The 9,389-nt window shown below is 40.2% G+C and overlaps 1 protein-coding gene and 1 pseudogene across 1 annotated transcript; both read left to right on the top strand.

Annotated features, from left to right (window-relative positions):
• On the top strand, positions 1 to 7,306 carry SRP19 (signal recognition particle 19). The gene is made up of 5 exons (XM_028748446.2): positions 1 to 145; positions 1,739 to 1,814; positions 2,908 to 2,979; positions 3,411 to 3,522; positions 4,780 to 7,306. The coding sequence occupies exons 1-5, from the start codon at positions 105 to 107 to the stop codon at positions 4,911 to 4,913; spliced, it is 435 nt and encodes a 144-aa protein (XP_028604279.1). The 5' UTR covers positions 1 to 104; the 3' UTR covers positions 4,914 to 7,306.
• LOC144329255 (U2 spliceosomal RNA) lies at positions 2,013 to 2,128 on the top strand (annotated as a pseudogene).
• Positions 7,307 to 9,389: the final 2,083 nt, after the last annotated feature.

Raw genomic sequence — 9,389 nt, 5'->3', positions numbered from 1 at the left:
GTCTTTTCCCTCCCCCTGTTTCCCATCCCCCATTGCGGCTCGGCCAAACTTCCGCTGAGCTGTGCTTTGAAGGCCCGGCCCGGTCAGCCGGCGGCGCGGACACCATGGCTTGGGCTGCGCCCTCTTTGCCCAACGATAAGTCTCGGTAACGTGCGGTGGCGGTGCTGTCCGCGCTGCTTATGGTTCTTTCTGTGGCGGCTCCCCGCCATTTCTGCCGGCTGTGGGTTGGGGACCCCGAGGGGGGAAGGTGGTTATTATAAGTGGCTGTTATTCTCTTGGCGGTGTCGCCGCGCCTGCTGCTCGACGGCTGTGGCAGCCCTTGAATTAAAAGCGTATTTATAAGTAATTAGAACCGCGGGATAACTGTCTGCTGATAGCCGAGCGACCTGGTTTCAAATTCATTTTAATCTATTAGACCAGTGGTTCCCAACCTTTTTTTTGGCCGTGCCCCACCTAAGCATCTCTAAAATCGTGATGTCTTCCTCCCCACCCCCCACCCCCGTGGCATATAATTCTTACTACAGTATTCAAAAAGTGAACTCCTTTTCACATGAAGGAAGCCTAAAAGGGTTAATAACTCATTCTCGAATTGCCCCCTTTAAAAATCAAATTGCTCCCCTGTGGGCGTGTGCCCCACGCTGGGAACCACGGTATTAGACCATAAGGGTTTTCGTGCATTAATTAATGCACTTTTTGTAATTGGGGAAGCAAAATAATGTTTCGGAATCAAGAGCCGTACTTCCTTCTTAGATGGTATACGTGGAAGTAAGGATCCTCTTAGACCTTTTGCAGAACTACGTCCTGGCTTTAACACAAACATGCATATGGAGATCCTTCCCACCTATTATATTATTATTATTATTATTATTATTATTATTATTATTATTATTAGACATGTATTTCTATGGTTTTTATGCTGTTAATTTGCTGCAGTTCACTTAAGGATGTATTCATCTTGTGTTAGAGATGGGCCCCTTTAAGATGATGGCTCACACTGGCAAGTTTTATGGGCATTTAAAACAATATAAGTGGAATACATGGTATATATTGTTGCAGTACAGTTCTTGTTCAGAGTGTCCACCTGGCCCATGTCTAGCATTCTCTGTTCCATCCACACTCCCTTATTTTCAGGGTACACTGCAGTCGCCATTGAGCAAGCTCAATCCTAAATAGGTTGGTTTGAGGTTTCCCCATTTTTTTAATACTTCTGTAAACCTTTTGTCCTGTGAACTGCCCTGAGACCTGCAGGGATAAGGTGGCATACAAATTAAATTAATAAATTAATGAATTAATAATTTAGGTTCCTCTAATCCTGCCAATACCACCTTCTTGTATGTGGATGGTGCTGTTTTGCTAATAAGGCTAACATTTGGATAACTGATTGTTATTTGCTGTATCGAATATAATGTGTCTACTGCCTGGTTAAACAAGAGATACATTTTTAGTTGATTTAATTTTGTTCTTACTCAATTGATTAGTTAAGTATTACAGCTTTTGGGGGTGGCAGCCAAAGCCTTTAGCTCCATGCTTCATATTTGCAATCAAGTGAAGGGGAAAGTGTATTTTCTTTAAAAAGTTGATCATGCCATTGTCTGGCAGCTGTAACTCCACTTTGGTTGGCTCAAGGCAGGAACTTTAAAGTTGAGTCTCAAGCTGAGTCTTGGGGTGGGGTACAGTACTAAATATTCTAAACATGCACCAGCAGCTTTCAACTTGTGTTGCTTTTCTCTTGGCTTAGGTTCATCTGCATATATCCTGCCTATATAAATAACAAGAAGACAATAGCAGAAGGAAGAAGAATACCACTTGAGAAAGTAATTATTGGATTGGGGAGGAGCGGGTCACATTAATTTTTTTAAATATGTGTAAAACACGCTTTCATTGGATATACAGTATGGGGGTGTTCAGCCTAAAACATAATACAGCAGTAATAATGTTGGGTAAAAGAATTGGTAACATTAATAAAACTGGCTGGCAAAGAAATTATAAATTTAGTTATATACCCTTTTTTAATCGCTTCTCGGCCTTTTGGCTAAGATCATGTGTAGTATCTGTTCTTATCAGTTTAATATCAATCAATCAATACCCTTTTTTATTTTGGAGCAATTATACTCAGCTTCCACCCTTCCGGTATGCAGCCTGAGCTGTTTATGTATGAATTTAGTTATATACATACCATGCATAAAAATAATTTGTAGAAAGTGGGAGGAGGGAATTAATGATTGCGTACATTTTTAAAATTACCTGTGCCAAATACCTAAAGGATTTACTACTCCCTTCCCATCGAAGCCTTTAAGCCCGTTTGTGTGCCTGCAACCAAGAAGTACCAGATTCAATGGACCACATTCTCTTAGATTGCCCTTTACATAGCAGACCTTGCCAACTGATGCTGAGTAAAATGTTGCTTCTCCGGCCCACAACTCCAAGAAGAAATCAAATGAGGTTTCTCCTGACAGATCGGGGCAAAGATACCACTACTCTAGTAGCTTCCTTTTTAGCCACAATTTTACCCGAAAGGGTAAAATAGCCTGGGTGTAGCAGAACATCTAAGACCACAGTGTGACCCTTGACAGTTTCACCATTGTCCTTTTAATTATCCCAGTGATTTGAAAGTTTATATTGTGGTGCCAATAAAGGTATTTGATTTGACATTTTAAAAATTTATTTACCAGAGACTGAAAGGGCTGTGTCAGCCCCCCCACAACCCTGTATAGTTGTGTTTCACCAGCTCAGAACATTTGGTTCTTGCCATAGTACTTTAATATCTCATGTTGGTGCAAAGTAATACTTACTGAACTGTTCATTGATCATTTTTTAAAGTTTATACGCAAGAAAAGCTTTATTACTTGGAGTAATCAACCATTTTAGCTGCACCTGATAGTAACTAAAAATGTCTGACTCTTCTAGGCAGTTGAAAATCCAACACCGACAGAAATTCAAGATGTATGTGCAGCAGTTGGACTTAATGTGCTTTTGGAGGTAATAATAATGTTTAGTTCTCAATGTAATTGGAGCATATACCACAGGTGTACATGTCTGTCCACTTTAGTTTTATTTATGTTTTTATTGTACTTACTAGTTCCTTGTTTTTACAAAGAGTAAAAATATGTGTACTACAAAATAAGTGTTCATATTTTTAATGGTAATCAGAGGTGCTTAGATTGGAAAGCACCTTAAGAGTAAGCTATGAGCTATATGAATAATGGCCTACCTTATGGAACTTGTGTAAGGTTTACTAAAATAATGTGTGAAAAACTTGTGCAAACTAATTGTTCAGTCTTGAGCATATTTACTCAGAGTTTAGTGTGGGTCTTACTCAATAGTAAGTGGACTTCATATTGCAGTCATAGTATGAATGTATTTTTAAGTAAGCCTGGTTATAAAATGGTAACTTTTTCCCCAAATGCTAGAAAAACAAAATGTATCCCAGGGAGTGGAACCGTGATGCACAATATAGAGGAAGAGTGCGCATTGAGCTGAAGACAGAAGATGGCAAACTATGTCAGCCTCAGTTTCCAACACGTGAGTGAGATTAGCTTTCTTAAATTTACTTTTTGAACTAAAGACACCTAAGTTTAGGTACCCAGAGGTGTGTGTGTGTACATGCAGGGGTGGGGAGTCCTGCAAAAACCTTCCTTACAATAAGGGGCTGCTAGAGGTAGCACCGCAATCATTGTCGGGATCTCCATTCGACCGAGCTGATAAAGCTCATCCTCCTCCCGCCGAGTCCTTCGGAATCGCCTCCGACGTGATTGACGACCTGAGCCTCTGATAAGGCTCCAGGCACATCCCCCCATTAAGCAGAGTTTCCAGCACAGGGAATAGACGAGAGGTTTGGGCTACATTGCTATGCTTTATTACTAAGCTACGCAGGCAGAAAAGACATCCTCTCTCTGTGAGAGCAGAGAGCAACAGGAACAAAGGAACAGGAAACCACTAACGTCACATCCGTCTCCCGTGAGATTTCCAACAGTACGGAATGTGCGGAATGTAAACAGACTCTTGTGACTCCAAAGCACTGCTCAGTGGCAAACAGAAACTAACAATCATAGCCATATGTGACCACCCTCTCCCCCCTAGGGAGCACTGTTTTCCTAGTAAAATAAATTCTATCAATGCAAATGCTAGACCCATGAAACAATGTGAGGCAACTGCCTCGGACGGCAGGATCACCAGGGGCAACAGTTCCCAATGTAGATATTTATTCCCTGCCCCCTTGTTCCTGATGTAGATCTTCCATCAACCCTTCTTCCCTGGCGGAGTGGGGGAAGCTATTTTGTGGTTTGCCTCAGGTGCCAAAATGTCTTGGGCCAGCTAGAGCCCTTGATCATTTTCAAATACTTCTGTAAGCATAAGTCTAAATACAGTAGACATACCTTAAGTTCTGCCACCTTACTCCAGCAGGATCCCAGTTCTCTTTGTGAATGGAAGGGCCCCTTCCATTCACAGAGGGCTCTTTCACAGCCAAACTGAACCATGTTACTTGAGATGGGTTCTTCTTTTTTGTAGCGAAGGAATGTGTGTGCAACTCACCCATGTTTTGCTTGGCTGTGCCCACTCTTGCCTTTAAAGCCCCTGGAAGGATAGTTATGAGGGGTTGTGACCCTTGGGCTGAAAACGGCTCCCCATTTCTGCTTCAGGTGACTAGTTTTGGGTGGTTTCCTGTGTAACTTCCAGTTACCTTGTAAATGCAGCAGTGGTGGTGGAAAATGGAAGGGCTTTTTCGTTGCCTCTTCTCTCATTTTTCCTTTACCTCTGTCGTCCCCCGTCCCCCCTTAGGTAAGGCAGTGATGCTATATGCAGCAGAAACAATTCCTAAACTAAAAACAAGGACACAGAAAATGGGAAGCAGTGACCAAAGCCTACAGCAAGGAGAGGGAAGTAAAAAAGGTAAAGGAAAGAAGAAGAAATGAGTGTGGCTGATACATATGCAATATATTAAGATGAATATAGATGAAGGGGATTATTGGCATCTGAACTGAAAGTTGGAGAAACAAATGAGAACTGTCAAAACTTTCTGGACTGGACTTTGTTTAACTTTTATCTAATGCTACAACAGATCAATTGGAAATATATGGAAACATCTACTTTAGTATTTATACTGAAAAGGTTGTCTATTAATGTGCAGAAATACATTAAAAATGGACACAGTCAATACTTCATAGATCTGATTGACCCTGATATGGTCCAGATTGGTAAAGATAACAGAGGAATAGGTTAATTCAGTGTTGTATGACGCTTCTAAACTGATTATTCTCATTATTAAAATAAACAACTCTTTGAATCAAACCGTTTAGAAAGCACGGTCTTAAAACTTCCTCAGTCTAAAATAACTGGTTTTAATTTTATATCTGAATCATTCTATAATGGAGCTAGGCAATCTGAAGACCCCTCATGAATGAGGGATGTTGTAACATTTGTTTAGACTACTTGTATAGAATTTGAATAGTCTAATGAACGTGGAACGCAGACTACAGTCAGTCAGATTTGCATATTCAACAATAGTCGGAAGTTTATCCAATTTGTAAAAATGTATTTAATTCTAAAATATTTATGGGGGTAAAGTGTGAACTGTTTTGATGTTGCTTCTGCAATGTTCCTTATGGTTTACCATATCTGTTATAATGCTTTTAGAGCATGATACATAATACTATAAAAAAAAATCACTTTTAAGAAATTATTGTAATTGGATTAATCCCAAAGTACCTTGGGCCAATATATGTATACTCTTTCTGCTTAAATGAACTTGGTTACCCAACTGCTACCTGAGACTAGCATAAAATCATGATAATACAAAATTATGACACATTTAAGTTGGTGAATTGTTTAGCCAAAAGTCACGAATTCTTAACAGGATTCGAGTAGCGATACTGTGGCAGAGAAGTGTAAGTTCCTGTCACATCAAATATATTGTATTTTATGCACATAGTGCCGTTCCTGTGTTCCCGTTTGCAGTTCTAGTGGTGCTTTGTGTCATTCAGCCAATTTGTCTTCAACTTTTCAGAGTTGAGCCCCACCTTTAGACCAAAAATGCATTTATTTTTTTACCATATTTGTATGGTTTTAGCGCTGCTGCTGTGACCTGCCTTAAGTGAGGCTGCAAATCAATAGTGGGTCCTAGCCTACCAGTTGGAAGACCAGTAGTTTGGTCCTCAATATCAGAACCCACAAAGTGCATGATTTTAAATTTGCAAAATGTGAAAGTTTTGCCAAATTCCCCTAGATGGCAGCAATGTTAAACACGACTTGCTCAGTGGAAAACAGGACTCCTCTCAAGCATGCTGTTAGACTTGCTCTCTTTCAAGTTTCTGTAGAGTATTTTTTAAAAATTGCCTTCTAGCCTAGTCTTGTCTTTAAATGATTTAAGTCATATCATGTTTGCAAATACTGCTTTCTTGCTGTTGTCGTATTTCCAAAATGTCAGGGTGACACAAAGGACTTCTTTATACATTATACATTATTTTACAGAAAGTACATCTGTGTAGGGGAAAGTATGTAAATTGTCAAGTGGAGGGATTTTTGTGTTATCGGAAGAGGCTTCAACACTGTGCTTTTACAGCAACTCCACAATTCTTGACTTAAAGGCCTAGGTATAGAGAAACATTTTCGCCTGACGCCCAAAGATATGTAATGAATGCGCCAAGCAAGCCTCCCTGGGAAGAGCATTCCACAAGCAGGGAGCCATCACAAAAAAGACCTTTTCTCATCTTGCTGCCCTCTGGATCTCTCACAGAGAAGGTGCACATAGTAGGACCTCGGATGATTATTGTGGCATCCGGGTTAATTCATATGGGGAGAGGTGGTCCTTGAGGTATTGTGGTCCTGAGCCGTTTTAAGGCTTTATAGGTAAAAACCAGCACATTGAACTGGGCCTGGAAACTAATTGGCAGCCAGTGCATTGCTCAAACTGTCTTACCCCGGTGAGCGACCTGGCTGCCAAATTCCGCATTAGCTCAAGTTTCTAATGTGTTGCAGTAATGCTGCTGCTTAGCTGACAAAACAACCTAAAATGCTGACCCTAAGAATCTGTTAGTGGCATTTTTTGAAATCTGTTTTCGGGGCCACCTGCTATATCAGTCCCAGAATTCAACTTCCGACGCACATTCGGAGGCTTCCTTGTGTTTGTTGTACCTTCTGCATCTGTATTTAAAGTGTGCTTTGCATCTGTTTAAAGACTTGCCAGAAGCATTCTGCTCAAGGGAGTTTACAAAAAAAGAGTAATCAGACTACATAAAACATCCAATGTCATCATTTTGTGTTATACTAAAAGAACCAAGCACATTTAAAATATACAATGAGAACTCTATCCGAGTCTGTAGAATTTATAAAATGAATCCAAATATTTGTCTAAAGAAGGGATGTTTTGCAGTGATGGCTGGAGATGGAATTACAGTTTCATGATACATACCAACTGTTGCTACATTGAGGTCAAAGCCAAGCAACATTCATCATGTGACATTTTTACCATTTCGGTTTCATGTCACATGATGAATGTGATGATTCACATGGTGGAAAACTGGTGTTTTTACTACATTAAAAAGTAAAATTAGAATGTGGGGTTGAGCAAAGTAGCATGGTTGCCGTTTGTCTGTTAGTCTTGCTTGAATTCTGTTTTGTAAGGAGGGGAGAGTGCTGTTGAATTCAGGTCCTGCTTGTGAGCTTTCTGTAGGCATTTGCTTGTCAACTGAGAACAGGATGCTGAACTAGATGGGCCACCGGACTGTTCCAGCAAAAGCATATGTTCTTAAGGACTTTTTAAAAGGGTTTTTTTTCCCCTCCTCTGCCCAAACGTCTTGAGGACTTGTGTTTCAAGTACAGCTTACAGGGCTACCATAAGCTATGGCTGCTTAAAAAGAGCATCAGCAGGGAACTGAACATTATTAGACTCTGGATAAATAGTATATTTCAAATTCCTTTTACTTTCCCCCCCGTTGTGTTTAGTATACATATCGGTCTCCCCTTTTCTATTTTATCTCTTAATCAGAGGGGTTAAAAGCAAGAGGGCTGCCTTGGTCAGCTCTAAGGCAAAGGAGAGGAATAAAATGTTCCCCATAAATGCAAATATTTTATCCCACAAAAAGAGATATGACCAAACATTGATGGTATAAACTATATGAAACACCTCCCTCTGCCCCCCACTAGTGAATTTTCTTAGCCCTTTTTACTATGCAGACAAAGAGCTCAACTGTGAAGATTTAGCCAGGTGAGTTTTTGCAATAGTATATTGGATGAAAATGAATTTTCGCATAATCCTTAATTCCTCTACATGCAGTGTAACTATATTCTGTGAAGAAATGTAAAAATCACATTAGGTTAAGATACTGTTCTTTATTTGTTTGCATTCTTCTACGTACATTACATCTTCAGCACAAGCTGGTAAGGTATATTAACTTTTTCAAGCACTTGACAATAATTTTTGAGTGTGGATCCAGAGCTGCCCTTCTACAAACAGAACACCTCCCATTTGCGGAAGGGACTGAGATCTGTCAGACATACCTACTGCAGGAGGGTGGATGGGAGAGATGGTCTTAACTTATTTTCTTCTGCAAGCCCCCCTTGTGTCTACCCCCTAGTTCTGAAGGATCCCCGAACCTTCACTAGCAGATTTTGGGGAGTTACAGGTGACTGTGAGGGGACCCTCTTCTACAATGGCTCAGAGCATCTGGCTACATCAAGTTCGGGGCAGTTTTTTGTATGTGATGGATACATTGATGTAAGGCTGCCGATACTTTGTTCTGCTATGTTTACAAATTGAAGAGGTACTTTCAATGTATATATAACTAGATTTTGTTTCTATGTGAGGATAAATCATCTGAGCCTCACAAATTTACACTTGCTTGCACCTTGCCCTACAATCTATCTAATATGGCAGCAATTTAATCAGTTCAGCTTCCACATAAATTACTCAAAAGCACGTAAAAATGCAATAGAAATAAAACATTACAGCATGCAAGACTGCTCTGCAGCTAAAACGTTAGCATCTTCTGACTCTTTCAGACTGGTTTTAAATGCTTATGAACAAACATGAAGCCCACCAGTGTGGACTTATTTTGTCATCATTTTCAAGGTAGTTTAAAGCTGGCACAAATAATTTCCAAACTGGAAACATCTGCTAAGGGTGGACACACTAGCTAAATTGTTCCTCTGTTGTTACACAAGACCTTTAGCACCACTGGTGTTTCACGTTTGTAATAGGCAGTAGCAGCCCTTTATAGGTCTACCACCAGAATGGAACAAACTTGATTGAGAAGCGTAAACATCAACGAAGTGTTAACTACCAGCGCATCATTCCTTAAGGATGTAGGGATGCACATTACCTCGCCCCTTTACCTGCATTCTGTACATATGTATATCATGTGCTTGCTTGGATGCACATCAAAAGCATTTGT

Source organism: Podarcis muralis, chromosome 11, assembly GCF_964188315.1.
Source record: "Podarcis muralis chromosome 11, rPodMur119.hap1.1, whole genome shotgun sequence".
In the NCBI taxonomy this organism is placed as follows: domain Eukaryota; kingdom Metazoa; phylum Chordata; class Lepidosauria; order Squamata; family Lacertidae; genus Podarcis; species Podarcis muralis.
This window is presented reverse-complemented; position numbering and strand designations above follow the sequence as displayed.